At 40.6% G+C, this 21,713-nt stretch overlaps 3 protein-coding genes across 4 annotated transcripts; 2 read left to right on the top strand and 1 right to left on the bottom strand.

Moving 5' to 3' along the window:
- Positions 1-2,003: 2,003 nt before the first annotated feature.
- On the top strand, positions 2,004-3,464 carry gja9b (gap junction protein alpha 9b; the record flags this gene model as incomplete). The annotated part of the gene is made up of 1 exon (XM_080735874.1): positions 2,004-3,464. The coding sequence occupies one exon, from the start codon at positions 2,004-2,006 to the stop codon at positions 3,462-3,464; it is 1,461 nt and encodes a 486-aa protein (XP_080592000.1).
- A 1,209-nt stretch (positions 3,465-4,673) lies between these two features.
- On the bottom strand, positions 4,674-6,868 carry mycbp (MYC binding protein; the record flags this gene model as incomplete). The annotated part of the gene is made up of 5 exons (XM_080734470.1): positions 4,674-4,718; positions 5,473-5,602; positions 6,255-6,303; positions 6,416-6,488; positions 6,854-6,868. The coding sequence occupies 5 exons, from the start codon at positions 6,866-6,868 to the stop codon at positions 4,674-4,676; spliced, it is 312 nt and encodes a 103-aa protein (XP_080590596.1).
- A 566-nt stretch (positions 6,869-7,434) lies between these two features.
- LOC308292453 (sialin) lies at positions 7,435-21,595 on the top strand. Of its 2 annotated transcripts, none has more exons than XM_080734786.1 (12): positions 7,435-7,602; positions 10,326-10,425; positions 11,050-11,219; positions 13,186-13,403; positions 14,506-14,739; positions 16,235-16,409; positions 17,228-17,346; positions 17,438-17,599; positions 17,924-18,056; positions 19,536-19,683; positions 19,853-19,943; positions 20,273-21,595. In XM_080734786.1, the coding sequence occupies exons 3-12, from the start codon at positions 11,135-11,137 to the stop codon at positions 20,447-20,449; spliced, it is 1,542 nt and encodes a 513-aa protein (XP_080590912.1). In that variant the 5' UTR covers positions 7,435-7,602; positions 10,326-10,425; positions 11,050-11,134; the 3' UTR covers positions 20,450-21,595. The 2 variants fall into 2 exon arrangements, with proteins under 2 accessions (XP_080590912.1, XP_080590913.1); XM_080734787.1 differs by having other exon boundaries at positions 11,054-11,219.
- Positions 21,596-21,713: the final 118 nt, after the last annotated feature.

Genomic DNA, 21,713 nt, shown 5'->3' on the forward strand with positions numbered 1-21,713 from the left:
CTTTTTTTTAAATTCAGGAACATAGGTGTGTGAGATGAAATACAACCACACCAAAGATAAACAATGAATCTGCCCCCTGCTGTCTGACTGCACTTCAGGCACAAGCAGAGACACAAGTACTTGTGCCATCACTGTAACTTGTTTAGATATAAACATGTTGTTGTATAACAGATGTAATGTAGACCAGTGGACCCCCAAGTTGATATATATATATATATATATATATATATATATATTTGGCCTGATTGTTTTTGTGCCAGGGACCTCCCCCAGAAGAGAGGATTTGTGTTAAAGAATTCAACATTTTCCAAAAATTACAAGATTGTATAGCTTGTATATCTGCCATTTTTAAATAGACAGTTACCCATATACGGAGACCCCTGGTACCCATATATGGAGATCCATTTACTGCAAACATGCTTACTCAGTTATTTGTTATGTGAAAGTCCTATGATGTCTATGACATCTGACATCATACCCTTTTATGCCCTTACATGGAGATCCCTGTCTGTAGAACCAGCCGTTAGTGTGGTATGTGGCCTCCATATATGGGCATTCCCATATGAAGTCCTAGATATATGGGCTTAATATTGATGACATCAGGGAACTCCATATATATGGGCTTAAAAGATATTCTGTTAGTGTGACATCACAGTGAAGCCAGAGTGTGATGTCAGAGCAGCAAACCCATTCTGTTAAGAGTGGTTCCTCTGACATTACAGTGATGTCAGAGCGACGAACCCATAGAACCACAGTGTCAGGCGTTATAGACAGAGATACATATGGACAAGCTGTGACCGTTCACATAAAAAACTGCGACCTATACAGTTGCAATCATATAACATGTAATTAAATACATATTTTTAGCATTTAACATATCCTAACTATTAGGAACATTGGGGAAGTGCCATTAATATGCTAATGTGGAATTCTGTCAAATATTAATAATGTGTATGGCATGGTGTACCATTTCAGAAGCATTTCTATCCATATCTATCCAACTGCAGGAACCCCACCAGTAGCTACCCCACCCCACCACACCACAGAGGGCATGGAATATTTGGCGGCACATTTCGCGCCAATGACTCGAAAGGGCCACCTCCGGCGACCGAGCATCCGTAGGCCTGCTGCTGCAAGGTACATGGCAATTGGCAACAGAACACACCATTGATTTCTCTGTGCAGCCTATAAGTTGTGAACAACTACAGCCAACAGGGATCATTGTTTTTCTAGTTTGCACCAGCAGTGGAGCCTGGGATCACAGGGATCATTAGAATTGTTTGTTTTTAGTGTTCTAAGAGGATAATTACAGCATTTACAATGCTCATACGATTGTATTCAGTGGCAGATTTTGTTGCAATGCCTTGACCATTCATATCCAAAATGAAAGGTAAGTTTCATTTTAATTTACATTTCTAAGTCTGTTTTGGAGTAGGTGCTGCAATTAGGCCACAGCTGTCAGTTATAGTATACAAGATGTCCTTTTCCCGTCCTCTAGTAGCAATGCAAAACAAGTCAAGAATTATTACATCATGGGCTACCATTATGTCCATTAGACAATTTTGTAATGATTACAGATCACATTTAATGATTGCCAATATTCATTGATTAGCAGATGACATTGCGGTGAGATGCTGATATTAGATAATGGTATAAGCTTTTGCTTTCTTTTATTGCTTTGTCCAGGTCAATAAAATACAGAAGCATTAAAAGGCACATTCTGCCTGGGATAATGGTTTAGTCCCCTCTCTTTTTTTCCTTTTCTTTCTCTTCTAATTTGTCTATGAAAGGCATCACTGATTCTATTAGCTTTTTATATTTCAGTTTAAATTGTTTTGTGACTTAACCAGACTCAATACTTCTCAGTAAAATCAATATTTCAAAAATAAAGAATGTTGTTTTTCTGATGTTCAGTTTTGTGTTATAATTTTACAATTATATTATATATGATATACATTTTTCTTGTATAATTTATATTTTTCTACAGCACTTCCCGCTTGAAAATGGGAGACTGGAACTTCCTGGGTGGGATCTTGGAGGAGGTGCACATCCACTCCACCATAGTTGGCAAGATCTGGCTCACCGTCCTTTTCATCTTCCGGATGTTGGTGCTGGGCGTCGCGGCAGAGGATGTTTGGAACGACGAGCAGTCGGACTTCATCTGCAACACAGAGCAGCCTGGTTGCCGCAATGTGTGCTATGACCAAGCCTTCCCTATCTCCCTCATCCGCTACTGGGTGCTACAGGTCATCTTTGTGTCATCTCCCTCACTGGTGTACATGGGTCATGCCATCTACCAGCTCCGGGCCCTTGAAAAGGAGCGCCATTGTAAGAAAGTGGCCCTGCGTCGGGAACTTGAATCAGTGGATGTGGAGCTGGTGGAGAAACGGAGGCGGATTGAGCGTGAGTTGAGACAGATGGATCAGGGCAAGATCAACAAGGCACCACTGAGAGGGTCTCTATTGCGAACCTACGTGGCTCACATTGCGACTCGCTCAGTGGTGGAGTTAGCCTTCATGATGGGCCAGTTTATCCTCTACGGACTACACCTGGACCCTCTTTATAAGTGTGAGAGGGAACCGTGCCCCAATGTCGTAGATTGTTATGTCTCCAGGCCCACAGAGAAATCAGTCTTCATGATGTTTATGCAGGTGATTGCCTGCATCTCCCTCTTCCTCAGCTTGCTTGAGATTGTGCATTTGAGCTACAAGAAGTTCAAGAAGGTCAAAAAGGGCAACCTCAAGGAAGACCCTGATTCCACAGGCCCTTCTGTGAGCCACAAGGCTACTATTCCTACAGCACCAAGTGGATACACGTTGCTGCTGGAAAAGCAGGGCAATGGCCCTACTTTCCCTCTATTAAACGCTTCCTCTGCCTTTGTTCCGATTCAGGGGGACCCTGATGCCAAGCCGAGCTCAGACGACCACAAGGACAGTAAGGAGGTCGTTCTGAGCTCTGCTGAGCACAACAGCAACTCCAATAACACCAGCAGTGAGACACGGTCTCCACCTTCTGTGGACGAACAGGAAAAGCCAGAGGACCTCATGCAGTCTCTCACCCATCACAGTGACCTGGAGTGTGGCAGCACGGATTATCCCACGCTCCTTGTAGTGGACTCCTCCCCAGGCCCTAATCGGACAGGCATCGCAAGGAAGTCACGGAGGGTCAGTCCAACATGGCAATGTTCAACAGTGATGGAGAGCAACAGCTCAGACAGTGGGGACTCCTGCACTGGGAATATAAACACGAAGCCTCGAAGCATCTATGTGGCTCCCCAAACAAGGACGCCCTCTAAATTGGACTTCAGAAGACTGAGCAGACCACAGAGCCCAGACTCAGCGGGAGAGCTGAGCACTGTCTCACGACACAGTCGTGAGACTAACAGTCCCATAGGCTCTTCTCCCAACCGCAGAATATCGCTAGCAAGCAGCGCCAGTAGCAGGCAAAACGACCTGCAGATCTAAACATGAAATAACTTGTGTTATCATGACACCAGAAACTCTGAAATGTCTGTTTGGATACTACAGTATATATACTAGTCGTTTTGCTGTGCCATACATTCCAAAGGACACCAGTAGGCTGTTATGTAACACAGGACACTAGATGTGTTAACATTGGATGCATTGCACTACACACACTATGCTATACTTCTCACAACCAGTTATTAAACAGATTTTATTAAATATATGTTAATCTACGTTGCTCATACTTAAACCACATTATGACTGTCTTGGGCCAGCTGTATCTTGTTTCAAAGTTTGTTACATATATGTATGGATTTTATTACAGAGATCAAGCTGACCTCTGCATGCACCTAGTCAGTAAAAATGAAAGAGTACCAGAGAGTAATGGATGTCTGAAAAATAAAATCCATGTAACTGCAAATCAGCTCTAGGCGGCAATTGGCTGTTACATAACATGATGCTCTAGTCTACACATCAATACTATTCGTTGAGTCTGGTTCCCACTGGAAGGCATGTGTTTCACCATCACTATAATTTCCTATGGCAACAGTTTTAAACTCTCTTCCTGGGATCCCTGACTGCTGTAGGCATTAACTTTCTTCTACAAATGGAGTTGTAAACTTCTTTTTAACAAACAGTCTATACGGCTTCTTACAGTAGTTGTTTACCTGTTTTATGCAATTCTGTTCAATTTCACTCAAGTAATTCAACAAAACAGTACACTATAAAACACAACATATTAACTGTCAGAAAACTGCCATTCAAACCTATAGGCAAAGTATCCAAATATTTGGCGTTGTTGATGGTTATACGTATACTTAAATTCAGAACTTGAATTGAAACTGGACTGAAAATGTAAGTACATTGTGTTCAGATTCTGCTCAGATGTTGGTTTCCCTATCAGGTTGAGCTGTTTGTTAATTTGTAATGTGTTGCCTTTATCTGAAAATGTGTTATTTTTACTTGACATCAATCCACACAGTTGATATCAATCTTGCAAGTTATTTAATGAATACAATGAACTGTTGTACTTTTTGCTCATAAAACGACCCATGATTACATGTTGCAAGGCAATTATTTTATTATTGGAAAGCAGTAATAGTATAATAGAACAAATGTCCAAAATCCGCAGTGATTTGATTTTACAAGTCACTATACATCAGAAATGTGTTTTGTTATGTATGACTGAGCAGCTCCTGGCCTCTCCTCCTATTCCTCAGCTCCCTCTTCAGGCATGGGTTCATACTGCAAAAGCTAGAGGAAAAAGTGTCAATCATAAGTGTTTGACTAATTGAGCCATTGTACTTTTTTTCTTCTTTTTTACTTAATGAAGAACTGTCACCTTCAGTGGTTGAAAGTAAAAGTAATGTATGATTTGTATCAAAATCTACAAAGTAACTATAGTAACTGAAGTGTTCAGAAAAATGTAGTAGAGTAAAAGTACAATATTTGGATCTAAGATGTAGTGAAGTAAAATAATTGGAAATACTCAAGTAAAGTAAAAATACCTGAAAATTGTACTTAAGTGCTGCACTTAAGTAATTGTACTTAGTTACTTTACACCAGTGGTTCTCAACCTGAGCGTCGGGACCTCCAGAGGGGTCCCCAAATTATTTGGGGGGTCCCCAGATGATTAATTTACTGTGCAACATTGTTTTCTCACTCAACAGTAAACAAACCAACATAAAGTTTAAGTGTATCAAGGGTATCTGCACATTTCTAAAGTGACAATTTAAGGACGTTTTAATACCTCTAAAATGACAAATTAAACATTGGCCAAATTGTCAAATATTAGAGGCAGAGATTGTGAAAATAGCAGATCTACATGCTCACAACGCCTTGCATGTAGATCAGCTATTTTCACAATAGAACCGTGTTATACAAAATGTAATGCCTCAACTCTTAGTGCTTGTCAGGGCGGGGGGTCCGGGTCCCCAGTTAAAATATTATTATTTTGGGGGTCGTGGCCTGAAAAGATTGAGAACCACTGCTTTACACCACTGGTCACCTTATTTCTCAGCTCTTTGTTCTCGTCCAGCAGCATGTCACACTTCTGTTGCAGCTCAGCCAGTTCTATGCGGAGTGTCTGCACATCAGCCGGCTCTGGACCTGACGCTCCAAGGTGAAGCTTTATGAAACTGTGTGTGAGTGAAGGTCAAACCATGTATTCTCTGTACATGTATTCCTTTCTTTATTTGATCAATGGGGTCATTGTTTTTGTTGGCACTGACATCCCCAGTTAAAAGTGGTTCGATTCTTACATGCAGCCATCCATGTTATTATTATTATTATTATTTTTAATAATTTGTGATAAAGGTGGTTGAAAATGGTGGCCATCTAGTGCAGGGTTTCTCAAAGTGGGTGCCTTGAAGTCCAAGGGTTCCTCAGAATACTTTGGTAATATTTGTAATTTAATTTATCAATGTCATTATTTTTTAGTCAAGGGCAAGGCCTAAACCTTCTGCCATTTTTTAAAATTTTGGAGAAGAAAAATGAAATAAATAATTAATAATAAATAGTTAAAATAGCCAGTCTACAAGTTCACAACGTGGCGATGAGATCGGCTATTTGAAAACAGGTCGCGTTTGGAGCTTGTGGATCGGATATTTTTGCTACGTTTGGGTGACATTCATTTATGAAAAAAGTTAAAATATGGAGATAACAGGTTTCTGCCGACAATGTGGCCCACTGGAGGGAGTGTAAAAATATAGTGGCCCTCTCCATCATCAAATTTTCCCACCCCTGTTTTAGATACTTGCCATGTGTGCAACACAACATAGAAAAGGATACTCCAGAGCATTATTAGGTTTGTCTGGCTCTTCATAAAGGGTTACTAGTACTGCAAAAAAGAAAATACATTTGAACATGAAGATGATACAGTTAATGGCATGCATCATAATGCACCATCTAGTCATCAACTCATTTGTTACATTTTTGAAATACATACGTACCATTGGTGAGACTGTCAATGGCCCCCGATTTTTCCAGGTACCTTCTAAATTGTTCACGTTTAGAATCTGCTGCCTGGAACATAAATGTGGTTCATTATAGGCGTTATTACTGCTGACAGTTTCTTGACACAGCCTCACAGGTGCTGCAAATGGTTTGAAACAACTGTGCTTTCATTAACCCTTGGATCAAGACTATATCATAGATGTATTTGATAGATTTTGACATTTGATTTGCATAGATACGAAAGTAAAAGTCAGACTCGATAAAATACATCTATGATGATAGACAGTCATTCTTGACTACTACCCTAGAGGAAGACTTAATGACTAGACTACACATTAATATGGCACTAGTGCAGAATAGCCGATAAGGCCTATAGCTTTAAACGGTGCACAATTCAAAATGTAATTACGAATATGAGCTGAAGGAATACTTACTCTGTAATGGGCCATTATAAATGCTACGCACGTGAGCTAAACAGTCATCAAAGTAAAGTACCGGTAAGTGTAGTTTACTAACGACGCCAAAAGAACCGAGCGACTCTGCAAAGCTACACCACTGCACCGCCTCGCGTGGGGTCGTTGCTATAGCAACACATGAAAACTTGGAGGTTACAGAGGAGAAATATTGTTTCTGTTCATTGGTACTAGGCTAGCCCTGAAATTAACATGACGGCCATATATGGCAGGGCTACATTGGTACAATATATTAAAACACACCGTATGTGCGTATCAATAAATTATAAGTAAATCGTTTATTGGTTCATGTCATGTCCTTCATGTCCCATCACCATGATGCAAAAACTCTAAGGAAAGGGGAGGCGGAGCCAAATGATCACATGCTAGAACGTCACAGCTCAACATACTGATCTGTACAACAAGGGGAACGACCGATCCATTCAAAGTGGAAAGAACAGTGTGTCCATGTAATCTAAAGATCTACACTTTGAATCAACTTTTAGCCCACGTGACTGTTGTTTTTCCTGCTCTTGTGTTATTGTGAGAATAGCTTAGCCAGACAGACAGTCATAGTTATAATAGAGACAGTACCTTTTCAGTCGCCAGATGATATGGATATAAACCGAGATTTTTTTGGGAAGATTTTGCACTTGACGTTTATCCACGGGGCAAAACGACCATCATGCCGGAGCCCACGTACTTAAACTGAAAAGACATATCAAGCCAAGGTAATTAGCAAAGTATACAATGTTTTCAGTTGTCCCCCAGCCATGTAAGTGTGGTAAGACCCTTTCTCTCAGGAAAGCCTGGTGAGGCGAGGTTAGGTAAGACCCACACTGAACCTGTTATTTCAGCCTATGATTTCAGCTTTTCCAGAACCAGAAGACAGCTGCCTGTTATCACGTGTCCTCGGTTTTAATATATGTTTCTGCCTTATTATTTTAAAATTGTAGACTGTGAAAGGACCCCAATAGAGATCACTGGCTATTAATGCTACTTATTGTTTTATTATAAAATGTTATGGATGGATACCTGAAATGTGGTTGTGGTGACTTATATTTAAGGCCTGCTAATATTGACTTTTAGACTAGGGGAAATGATCAGTTTCTATTTGCACTTCTGTTCACGGAAGAGATCTCCCAGCTGGTAGTTTTGTGGTGCCACACTTTAAACTAAGTTTGGGTGCAAGCAAAAAGAGAAATAGAAAAAGCTAATTAAGTTTGACTTCCCCAAGTTGTCCCCAAGTTGTCAAAAGGATCCTGCATCCAGTTGGTCATAGTATTGTTTCACTTAAAATCACTTTAAATTCAGTTCTGCTATTGGGGACATAATGTTGCTAAATCTGTCCAACCATTTGTTTCTTTCTCTTTGGGCAAGGTCACAGTCACACCAGAATAATATTCTACCTACGAGAGCGGATTCTGCTTCTGCCAATGCATTTTCATTGATTGAGGATTTTATTAGAGGTTTTCATAGGAAAAGGTACAGGACAGTACAGTTCCTGGTACACGGTCAACTACATTTGGGGGTCTCAATTTCAATGGGAATGGAGTGGTTTGCTGCCAGTTGTGAATTTATGCTCCAATCCCATTGAAATGCATTGACAGAATCCACTGCCATAGGTAGAATATTATTCAGGTGTGATCGTGCCCTTATTGTCTCTTTTGCTCAATGTTGTCTTGAAATATTTAGTTTTTAGCCAACTAAATTTGTGGAACGTTTCTCAGTCAAGCTGGCTATCTAAATGTATACTGTATCGCATTGTATACATGTATTCTGTGTGACACTTTGCTGTTGTTACCAAACAAGAACAAATAAAATGGTTAAACACACAGGCTTACCGAGATCCAGTAACACAGCCTAAGAAAATACTTAATATGAGTTTGAACTTTTACAATGGGTAGGTGAAAAATACATAAATGCGTAAGGGTAAATTCTGTCTTTGGAAAGACCAACTAACTTGGATAATGAATCCACTGTGACTGAACAGGGAAGTAATTTGTTCTGTGTGTCAGTTTTGTTTGCTGACCTTTGATATTATACAAAGTAGACACCTGAACAATTGGATTGTCCTTGTTTGGTAAATGTCACCCCGCTTGCACTTTCACTAAAGTGAAAACACTATTCCATTCTAATGCAATCGACCGCCTCTTTACTTAGATATAAAAGAGACATAATGAATGATGTACATTCATGCAATCCAACAGCCTCACTCTGGATTTTCTTCAGCCTATTTTGATGATCCACTCATACACGGAAACAATTGTTTTGAGTTTGACATTGAGTATTCAACAGATCACTAGTATGAACACACAGGAATGTGAAATATTTGTTGTTCCTACCTTTTTTCTTGTTTGACAAGAATGAGTCTCTCAGCCACGTGGAAAGAATGTATTCAAATCAAATCAACCAACGTTTCAACTGTGACAGTCTTCCTCTGGTTCATATTGAAATTTGATTCGAGGATAAACCCCTTGAGATCCATCACCTCGTCTTATTACACTGTCTGTGAGTGACTGGTTCTCAAATTTTAAATTTCAAGCACCATAACTCTGACTCTGAGAGTTTTTGGGAACCCCCTCAAGTAACCCAGAGGGTCCCTGGACCTCACTTTGAGAACAACTATAATAATATGCAGCATGCAATACCCTGTATGATTGAATTTGTCTTTATCCAAAAAGATCGTTATGGAATCAGACCGTTTTAAGAGAGCGAGAGGAACTAGAATCGTTCGAATCTTAACGGATCCCAACCCTAGATCCCAGAATAGGGATGATAGGGTCCATGTGGTTAATAAGAGTACGGCTATGGAACACCGTCCGGTATGCTCAGTTAATCCCAGAATTTGCAGACAGACCAGCACATTGTGATTCATTCCACACAGATGCTTTGAATACCTCAACTAAAGCCATGAGCTGGTTCTCTGCACACTACAGCAGCTCAAGAGGATCCTTGTACCATCCATGTCGGGGTCTTTTTGACTGTTACTTTACCCCAGTGGTTCTCGAACTTGTGGTCGGGCCCCGAAATTATTTTCTGGGGTCCCCAGATGATTAGCTTAATGTAAATAAACGTCTCGCTCAACGGTAAACAGACCAACATAAGCATATACAGGGTATCTGCACATTTATAAAGTGATAATTTAAGGATGTTCAAGACCGTTTTAATACCAAACTGGCCAAACTGTCAAATATTAAGTAAGCAAGAGGCGAACATGCACTGCGAGGCGTTGTGGTACAATATTTATCTGTGGAACCGAGTCACATTAAATGTAATACCTACAAATCCAAGTGCTTTTCAGGGTGGAGGTCCCCACCCCACTCCCCAGTTCAAATATGTTTATTTTGGAGGTCACAGACTAAAAAGGTTTGAGAACCTTTAAGATTTCTTTCATTGTGCTAATATTTATTTTTATGTCACGTTTTGTGTTTGTGTTGGTGCAAATTCACAGCCTGCAGTCAGGTGAGGCACATGCTCAGCCAAAACGGTTCTCTTCATCACTTTTCACCATGAAACTCCTCCACAGTAACTTTGGACATCAATAGCATAAAGTGAGTTCTCATGTGGTTCAATGTTAGCTTAATGATTTAACATTGTCATCCTGTGTTTTCCTCTCTCTAACACCCCCCCCCCCATCCACATGATCTAAGTCATCTTGTGACATACTTTTTCCCTGACACATTAAAACATTGTATACACAGACCTTATCATTGTTTCGCAGTGTAAGCCTGATCTGTTTTTCAGTTCCTTTTCAATTTTCCCTGACATTTCACTTGACCTGACCTGCACATTGATTTGCCACTTGCTAATCTTGTATCACTTTTTTCAATTTGTGTGCGTGCGTGCGTGCATGCGCGCACTTGATCATGCTCAGCATGTGATCCTGTTTTTGTGGCTCAGCAAAAGTGTGTGTGCATAAGTGTGCGCATGTCCTCAAAAATAGGTTTTACTATGCTAAAAGGCATGTACCTGTTTATATTTCTGCATATCTGTTTTTTTATAATCAGCACATAGGCCTATTCTTTATAAAGATAAGCTTTTTATTTATTTTGTATTTTTAAAGTTATACAGTATGTTTTTGTGAATGTGTCTGTGACTTGACCTGGACTAAATTCAACGTAACGCTCTGATCCCATCATCCTCCTGACCCTTTTATATTCCTATTTGTGTCTCAGACAGAGTTTAATGGACAGGATAGCTTGTTGACTTCCATCCACCCATGCTCCAGTCTAGCATTGTGTTCCTCCCTGACCAACTGACATGGCACCACAGGATGAGTGCTCCACCACCTCCGCCCGTTTGGGAGAGAGTGAAGATACTGAGCCCCTCATTGAGACTGTTGCAGGTGTGTTTTCTTTCTTTTCAAATAATAATGAATTGCATTTTTATAGCGCTTTTCCAAGTGCTCAAATCGCTTTACAATGGTTAATTCGTTCATACATTGGGAGGTGAAGCGGCGAACAGTCGACGCCAGCGTCCTCACTTCCCACATTCACACACCAATTGTGGCAAGCTGACACCGTCCGACTCATTGGAGGCAATGTGGGGTTCAGTGTTTTGCCCAAGGACACTTCGACAGAGTCCCAAATCTTTTTATTACGTTTTTCAGATTAAATAGAGCCCAAGGGCGGGTATCCAGTCTCAAGTTGCATACAGTATATAACAGATACAGAGCAAACATAGATATAGTGAAAATGAAAAACCCTTCCCCTCCCCCCACCATCAATCCCCAGGACGGTTGCACGACATACTCTAAAAAAATAAAAGGTAAAAAAGAGAAGTATAAAAAAGAGAAAGGAAAAGGAAAAGCAGAATAGATATTTAGGGTTTGTTGTGGTTTTGGGTTAGTCAGAGCAGGAGGCAGGTGTCTTTTCAAGCAAATGATCCATGACTTCCATGACAAAAATAATAATACAATAGTACAATAGTTATTGTCACACATTTATTCTTTTTAAATAAATACATTAACATTGACCCAAAAGTAAAAACAAAACACTAACAGAATATGTCCTTGCTTACAGCATTGGGCTTCCGCCGAGCGCAACGTCGCCTTGGCAAACAAGGAAGTGTTGATCAAATAGAATCCATATTTGGTTACTGCATCGTCTATTTCTCGCTTCAAATGTTTTCAAAAACATTCTTGAGAGCAACGTTTAGTTGTAAATGACACTGTGTGTCTACATGGCTGTCATGTTGGAAACAGCTTAAAATTCTTGCAGTGCAGCAGGCGGCGCTCTGAGCCTTTGATTAGGCATTGTTCTGTTAGAAATATCACATCGTTGATTTCAGCGATTGACCAATCAGAATCAAGCATTCAACAAAGCTGTGTAATAATGTCAATTATTCAAATTATTCAGGCAACTTAGAGTGTCCTCCTAACACTATTGCGACCTGACGGTCGCAAGTTACTATGAAAAGCTCCACCGGCTGTCTCTCCGTCTGTCACGTCCGTCACGTCACACTTTTGTCCCTACTCTTATCTCTGCCACCGTTGGCCCTATTGATGCCAAACTTTGCACACACACTCCTTGGCTGGCAAACCACAACCTCCAGCCCTGATCTTTCACATGGCCCTCTTCTAGTGCCACCATCAGGCTGATTTTTGCAAAACATATTTTTGGACACTGCTCCTACAGATTTTGCCCAAAGATCACGCAAAGCGGTACACAGTATCTCAAAAGTCATGTCATCAACATGGATCTGTCCCATTACCCATATTCCCTCCTGATTGGCTACGATTGCCTTCTAAAGTTTGTGTATGCGATCTGACGGTCGCTTAACACCCGATTAGGGAGTCTTAGTGGTGTTGAAGTATACTCAGTCATTCATCCTTTTTTTGGCGACGCACTCATGATGATGTCATTGACCCTGTTGATGTGGGATCTCCAATCCCCAAACCAGTCTCTTGCACCTTAACCCATTAAGACCTATGGCCAATTCTACAAATGTCTTCTAAAAGTTTTTTTCTGAAAGCTTAATATTGCTAGGTTATATCAGTGGCGCTCAAAACCTTTTAATGTCAAAGACCCCCAAAATGATGATTTTGGTCACAAAACCCATCTCAAAATAGTTTGTACCAGGGAGAAGCAAAGATTTGAGTTAAAAATGTTATATAAAACATTAAAAAATATATACGTATATTCAAACATTTGCACCAAAAAAGAATATCAAAAATAGCAGATCTACCAGCTCATAGCGCTGGCCTTACGTGGCAAAAAGTGACTTGTATATCTGCTATTTTTGAATAGTCAAAGTATAAACTAATGGATCAAGTGGTTGAAATCTAAAATGATTTTTTTTGCCCATATCAGTCCCTCCCCAGTGCTGCTCAGCTCGCCTCGGCCTGGCAATGATGATGTTCTTCGGCTTCGCCGTCGTCTACGGTCTCCGCGTCAACCTCAGCGTCGCCATGGTGGCCATGGTCAACGCCACCGAATCGGAGCCAGCCGCCAACAGCTCCATAGTCCACGAGTGTCCCCTACCTCCACACGAGGAGAACAGCACCCAGACCCCAGACCAGCCTGATGGGGTATGAGTGTTGGGGGGATATGTGACATTACTGTCTGTTCTCGCTCTGTTTCTCTTGCTATTTTCTCTCATCCTTTTCATCTTTCTATTTCCCGATGAGGATCAAACAGTGTTGTAAAGTAACTATGTACATTTCTCAAGTACTGTACTATTAAGTTACAATTTTGAGGTACTGTTACTTTACTGGAGTATTTCCAATTTTCTATACTTTTACCTCTACTCCACTACATCTAAAAGCAAATATTGTACTTTTACTCCTCTACAATTATTTGAAAACTTTAGTTACTAGTTACTTTATAGATTTTGACCACTTCAGTCCTATATAGAGTTTGAAAATAGCCGATCTACAAGCTCACAATGCGCATTGTGAGCTTGTAGATCTGCTATTTTCAAAATATTTGGATACATTATGAACTTGTGAAATGGGACATTCTGCACAATGAGTACTTTTACTTTTGGTACTTTAAGTAAATCTTTATGCCAATACCTTTCTACTTTTACTCAAGTACATTCTGAATTCTGGACTTTTACTTGTAACAGAGTATTTCTACATTGCAGTATTGATACTTTTACCTAAGTAAAAGATGTGAGTATTTTTTTCCACCACTGGGAGCAAATTCATCTCCTCGCCCTCATGGTCACTCTCTTAAGCATTGCATCTCAAATTAAAATGTTTGACTTTGGTCTTCTTCAAGCTAGAAGAGCTGTGGCATTATGTTGGAAAAGTGTGGAAGCCCCAACATTGAGGATGTGGCACCGAGAACTTGAATTCCATCAGGCTGGAGAGGTTGACATATATAGTTAGGGGTAGACGGAGTGATTTCGAACAGTTTTGGGGGATGTATGTGGGTGCCATGGAGACAGCTACGTAAATGTACTGTAATAACAACATATGGTTAAGAAAGGAAAAAAAATGGAAGAAAGAAGTTATCTATTTTAATTTGTATTATTATTTTCAATAACATGTGCAGGGGGTATATGTGTGTGTGAATGTGAGTGAATGTATGTGAGTATATGTATTGTATTGTATGTTTATTGTATGTAAAAAATAATCAATAAAAATATATTTAAAAAAAAGCATTGCATCTCCCGCTTTCTCCCAGGTTCCCCAGTACTCTTGGGACACTGAGACCCAGGGCTGGCTGCTGGGAGCATTCTTCTTTGGATACCTGTGCACGCAGATACCAGGGGGCTACCTGTCGGGTCATTATGGGGGCAGTCTCTTCCTGGGGGTAGGGGTGCTAGGCACCGCTGCCCTCACCATCCTTACCCCGCTGGCCGCCCAGTGGGGGTCCTACTGGCTGTTTGCCCTAAGAGCCCTGGAGGGGTTTGGGGAGGTAAGAAAAACCGTGAAGTACCTTATTTTTTTCTTTCTTTACCCAGGGTAGTAGCTGAGCGCAAGCACTTGGACATAGACACACACACATTAAAACCTGGGAGCTGACCAGTACAACCCCAGTCTTATGCTGTTGGCCACTGACCAGCTCCACTAGAGCAGTTAGGGGTTCCGTGCCTTGCTCAAGGGAACTTCAGCGCTGTTGAAGTGCCCTTCACTGCCGAACCGGGAACCTTCTGGCAGCAAGTGTGCTCCTCTAAGCTTTAGGCCACTGCTGCCCCAACTTTAGCGCGTTTTGAATGATAGAATATGCTCCCAAAGAAATTTTTTTTTATTACCACCATTTGCATGACATTTTGAGCCTAGTGGCTCTTCCTCTGAGGAAGTGTGCGAACTCTATTCTTTTACGGTTGTTCGCTTCTACCTTGGTTCTAAATATGGTAAAAACTTTAGGCTGATTTCAAGGGCCCTTAATTGGCTTTACAGGGACCTTCAATGATACCAAGGTTTCTACATATTGGTGATTCAATAACGGGGGACGGTGTGTGAGATGTTTTAATGGAGGACAGTTCCCCTGTGTAGTACCATGCATAGTAGTACATAAGGACCGCAAGAATACACAAGAAACGGAGGGTGAGAGAGAATTGGACCGTTTCATCCGTTTTACGTACGTACGGTCTTACTGCCAGTACGTAATCGTCCGGATGATTTAGGTCCGTACACGGACCCTTCCGTACAGCTCCCAACTGGACGGACTGAACATACAAGATGTATCCGTAGCAAGAAGTACCCGTGGCCACTGTTGTCAATCGTAGGCGCAGTAGTGAGGAAAATTACTTTTCCACTGCTCTATGACAGCGGTTCTCAAACTATGTGTCCCAATGAGAAAAATATTGTATCAGGAAACGGGAAAAAAGGAACGTCGCAACCATGTGAAGAGGACACCTTGACTGTTGACTACTCACCCACAAACACACACACACACGCGAGCGCGCGCGCACACACACACACACACACACACACACACACACACACACACACACACACTCTCACACAGTCACACACACACCGCCTATCCTCCAACAGCAAGACGAGGCACACAAGAATAGCTGATAATTAGCTCAGCGGCTCATCATATACTTCGGAATTATATGAGCGGGTGTGTTTTGTTATAATTACTCCGGGTCCGGATCCATATGTGGTTAAATCTGTACCATCGCGGAGTTTTACATTTCCCGCAAAAGGCGCGAATCCGTGATGCAACGTTGCCGACAGACAGCAGAACCAGTCCAGACTGTTACCACTTATTACCAAACATCATGTCAGGTCAAGAAATTGTGTGGTGTGCACAGTACACTGCATAGATGTGCTTTGTTTTCAGCACCCCCTGGTGGACAGATTTGAGTGACATACATGTCAAAGAGACTGACAGCCTCAATACAATAGTTTTGCTTATCTGTTTGATGTGGTCTTATTATCTGTCGCCCTCTCTGCAGGGCGTGACATTCCCAGCCATGATGGCGATGTGGGCACGGTGGGCCCCACCGTTGGAGCGCTCCCGCCTCATTACCCTGTCTGGTGCAGGGGCCAACTTTGGGGCCTTTCTGGCTCTGCCCATCACTGCCTATATCTGCCAAACCCTGGGCTGGCCTGCTGTCTTCTACATATGTGGTGAGAGAGGGGAATTCGGGAATTCTCTCTCTCTCTCTCTCTCTCTCTCTCTCTCTCACTCACTCACTCACTCACACACACACACACACACACACACACACACACACACACACACACACACACACACACACACACACACACACACACACACACACACACACTCTCTCTCTCTCTCTGAAATGATAAATAACAACACAAAGACTTATTAGAATAATTTCACAGTGAAGAAGCCATAAACCTGCATGAGCTTGTTGATTTAGAGAACCTACACAAACCACACAGGACACTCCTTAGTAGAGTTGCAGTTCCATACATGCATTTATTACATACACAGAAAACACAGTGCATTTTCGTCTAGGGTTTTCAGTGCTCATTGTGTAGAATACTAATCCATAATTAATTGTGCGACTTTGGGTCAGCTGTTTTATCTTAGACAACAGACAACATTCTCTGCACAATGGGTTGACGGCAGCAAACGCATGTAAACTTCCTTCAATGAACGCATATGTAGGCTATGGCTATGTGCCAGGCCCCCTCTGCACGCACGCATGCACACACACACACACACACACACACACACACACACACACACACAAACAGGGGAACATATGCACACAGTATATATATATATTTTCTTTAATTTTAAATTTAATTTTAATTTCCACATTAATACACAGTACAATCTGTACAGTGTTAATTTGTGTATGGTAGATTTTTACACACTCATAATTAAATGAACCCTCTGGATTTTTTATGTGATTATTACAAAGACATTGTTTATGATTAAACAGGCCTCTCTCTCTCTCTCTCTGTTTTAGGAGGTGCTGGTTGTCTCTGGGCTGTATTTTGGTTTATTCTGGTTTCAGATGACCCTCGCAGCCACCGTCGGATCAGCGAGGAAGAGAGAGAGTATATCATCAACTCTATTGGCCCACAGGTACCCATAAAGTCACCATAAACATTGGAGGGGGGTAATAAATACTCTTAAATTCGAAATGTTTTAAAACTGAACGAACCCCAACCTGCAGGGCACAGGTCATGGCTGGTCCATGCCGCTGTTACCCATGATGCTGTCTGTGCCATTGTGGGCGATCATCATAGCACAGATGTGCAACAACTGGGCGTATTACACCCTGCTCACCTCCCTGCCCACTTACATGAACAATGTGCTGCACTTCGATCTTAAATCGGTAATGTAACAATGTTTTGTTTTTCTCTGAATGTACACAGATCATTTCCCTCTAAAGCTCAGAAACATTATGAGGTTTAAACATTACGTACCTTTTTTCCCCAAAGGGTTTGTGTATGTACAGTATATGATTAAAAGCTGTGTTTAATTTAAAGCTTGGTTGCAGGTAATGCTAGTGCTTTTTTTAAATAATAATAGATGCGTAAATTGCACAAATGGAGGAATAATACGTTTCTCTCTGTCTTTCTCTTTTTCTCTCTCTCTCTCTAATCTCTATCTATCTCTCTCCTCCACTCATGCTTCCTCTCTCCCATACCCTCCTCAGAATGCCTCTCTGTCAGCAGTGCCTTACCTGGGTGCCTGGTTGCTCTCTGTGCTCTCAGGTCTTGCAGCAGACAGCCTTATAGAGAGAAAGCAGCTTAGCGTCACCGCTGTACGCAAAATATTTACACTCACAGGCAAGGGAACTTTTATTACTTTTATTATTTCAGCACTTTCAGTATGCACCATTTCATTTTTAACTTCCCATCTGTATATACAAATGGAATTTAAGATTTCAATTGAAGAATTCCGCCTCCTTGTGGCATTTGTTACAAATACGCTATTGTTTGCTTTCATTGAACTTCAGGAGTGGGTGAAATAGTTTGTGCTAGTTCCCTACGAATTACAGTTGCACTGAAAAATATTATAACAAGTAAAATGATGAAATAAATAAGTAAAGGAGCTTGTATGTTTCTGTATTATCAACTCTTTTAAAAGGCTTGGAACGTTAAGAGAAAGTTCAACAGGTTATTTAAAGATTATTTAAAAAACAAGTAACCCTAACCAAGTGGCAATGTAAGGGCGTCCATAGGTTTTTACTCTGGACATTGTTTTCCTGTGCAGAGCAACAGGAAAAGAATGTCTGACTGCACTGCAGAATTGGCTCCCCTCTGTTTATTTTCCACACAAAGTTAACAATGCTTTGTTGCAACATGGCTGCACGTGAAGTGTAGAACAATGAGAAACTAGAAAGTAAATGCACAGCAGAATACACTGTTTTAGCCATTTCTTTTAACCACTAAAGCCATATAGCATATACATACAACAAATGATTAAATTAGCCGATGTACAAGCTTGCAGATCTGCCATTTTTGCTATTTATACATGTTTTGCCTATTATGTTCCTATTCATGACATGCCATAAATGGGGACACCAGGTTCAAAATGGTTAAATTGCAGCATTTTATTATGCCACACAGACATGCTTGTTTGAAAAGTGGCCTTGTCACTTGGCCCTATCCTGAGCCTCATACCTGTATCAACCCATCACACAGATTATTTTGTAATCTTATTTAACTGTCAAAAGCTACAAACTATGGCATATTTGCTGATTCTCTGGTCAGATGAGCAGTGTTGGAACATAACTAACTTTCCCTTCCTGTACAGTGTATGGGGACCCTGCATTCAGGAATATGCTATATGCTATATCACCATTCCTTAACTTAACCATACCACTTCAATCGTGCACAAAATATTGTGATTCATGATACTGTTATTTGATATACCTGCTGCTTTTTTATATGCTGGATGTGTTTTCCACTTGCACAATAAACAATACTGACTTCCGTAGTTCTGTCTATCCATTGCAAAAAGAAATATCAAGTACTTTATGTATTTTACTCTTTATTACTGTCCCAGTAATGTCACCCACTTTTTACATCCATAAGTGATGTGACAATAAAGTTGATTCAGTGTTTTAGTCTTTAGTCTTAGTTTTACATGATGTCTAAAAAGCAGAGGCACACAATGCAGAGGTGTGTGACTGTGTGTGGTACTCCTTTTTAACTTTTTTTGGATGTACTTTTGGGGTCTTTGGATTCCAGTAAAGCAGTGGACGTGCATGTTGTTCTCAACGTCTCTTTTATATGTCTCCATCTGTTTGGATGGTTGCTCAGGTCTCCTGCTGCCTGGGGTCTTCCTGGTTGCCGTGGCCTATGCCGGTTGCAGTGCTATCCTGGCCGTCACTTTCCTCTCCCTCTGCACAACCATCGGAGGAACCAGTGGCGCAGGAGTCTTCATGAACCAAATAGACATCGCACCTCGGTCTGTATCATAATAGAAACATTTCAATTGTACATTTACATTTAAATGAAGATGTTATCAAGTGTAACTTGAGAGCACATAACAATTACTGTCATCATTAATCTTTTAAATGTTGCTTTTCCCCTCCAAATGGTTGATTATCACTTTGAACTTCCTCACTCCTTTCCAGGTATGCAGGTGTTCTTCTGGGAATCACTAATACTTTTGGGACCATTCCTGGTGTTGTGGCACCTGTTGTTACAGGCTACCTGACCAAAAACGTAAGACACCCGAATACATATAAGTATACAACTAGAATTATAATAGCAAGCAGACAGACATGAGGTATTGACCTGAAATACACACACATGCGTTTATGTTCTCATTTACAACACACGATACATCTGTAAGACCATAAGACACAGAAAGGCCAATAAACATGCAGTCATTGAAAAGCAACACTCTGCCTAATTTATACTTGATAGTATGATGGTGTTCTGTAGCTTGCCAAAAATAACTGATCTTCAAGTTAACAATGTGTCGCATCATGTTTTTGAAGATGTCCTATAATAAACTATAATAGTCCTGTTATATCCTATCCTGTTGATAGCACTCCATTGCAGGCTGGAGGAATGTGTTCTGGGTTGCGGCAGTCGTCAACGCATTCGGTGGCGTCTTTTACACCATTTTTGGCAGTGGAGAGATCCAGGCGTGGGCCCTAACTGAGGAAGACAGGGCCGAACTAGAGAGGAAGAATAACAGAACTGTGAATATAGGCGACATATGACAAACTATGTATATTATATTTGTTTACATGTAGAGTTGTTCCGATACCCATGTGCCAGTATCGAAAAAGCTGACGATACAGCCCAAAATGCCAGTCTGTCGATCCGATACCACGTCATTTATCACATGATGATATTTCATAATGGTAATATATTTTCATTGCTTCAGCTGATGTTGCATTACTGTTTTATACTCTTACTGTACTATTTACATTATTATTTTACTGTACTATTTACATTATTATTTTACTAACTTGTAGCAGCACTTTAACAGTTATTAATGGCATTTTTATTTATTCCTGGATCAGTTCTCAATTATTATTATTTTTCAGGCACCCACAAACGGACCAGTTTTCTTTTTCTTTTTTTTTACACAAGGATATCGGATAGTGTATTGGATGGTTTATTAGTAACGACCTATAGGCTATATGCAAGTTATGGGTATTGTAATCGGTACGGGGAAAGAAAAAATGGTATCGGTACATCTCTACATATCAAACTGAGTATATAATATTTGTTTACATGTATTGACCAGGAGTGCTTTGCACTAGTATACGGTTTATGGAAGATATATGATGGGAAGATTCTCAGTGACGTCGTTGTTTTTTAAGGAGCTTTCTCTCTCACTATACACAAAATGGTTTTAAAGCAAATGGTATTTGCTAAATTATTATTATTATATGCTAAATTTTGCTGCATTCTGGACTAATAGTTGCATATACTTGCCGATACTGTATAACAGTACAAAACCTTTTAAAACGGCTGGTACAATCAGGAATATTTCTTTGTATGTTCTACAACTTTTGGTCTCCTCTTTGGATACAGAGAATCAACATTGTAATGTCCTTACCTCACTGAGAGGAGGAGTTTTATTCTCAAACAATAAACCTGAAAGTACCAGGGAGAAGCACTGCATTGCAATGTCAACCAGCCATGTTTACAGCTGTATTCATTTCTAAACAAGAATTAATCTCTTCTTACTTGAAATGTGCCAGGCTTTAATCGATCGCAGTGTCTGTACTTTAACCCATTAAGAGTCTGATTCTACAAATCATCTGTCATCAGTACAAAACTGTTACTTTTCAGGATTCAAATTCAAATAGTTTGTCAATGCACTGGAATTATAATGTTGTGCAACGTTTTTGTATGCCTTCTATTTTATTGTGGAAAAAAGTTTATACTTTTAAAGTGAGTGCGTTTTCAAACAAAAATGTATTCTTGTTTTTTTTGTGTGTGCGTGTGTGTGTGCGTGCCCATCTTCTTGCA

Source organism: Nannobrachium achirus (genome assembly GCF_963921795.1).
Source record: "Nannobrachium achirus genome assembly, chromosome: 10".
Taxonomy (NCBI): domain Eukaryota; kingdom Metazoa; phylum Chordata; class Actinopteri; order Myctophiformes; family Myctophidae; genus Nannobrachium; species Nannobrachium achirus.

Coding starts and splice junctions, on each gene's coding strand:
- LOC308292453 (XM_080734786.1), top strand. CDS start 11,135: ATGGCACCACAGGATGAGTGCTCCACCACCTCCGCCCGTTTGGGAGAG. Junction 11,220..13,185: donor CCTCATTGAGACTGTTGCAG/GTGTGTTTTCTT, acceptor TGCCCATATCAG/TCCCTCCCCAGTGCTGCTCA. Junction 18,057..19,535: donor CAAAATATTTACACTCACAG/GCAAGGGAACTT, acceptor ATGGTTGCTCAG/GTCTCCTGCTGCCTGGGGTC.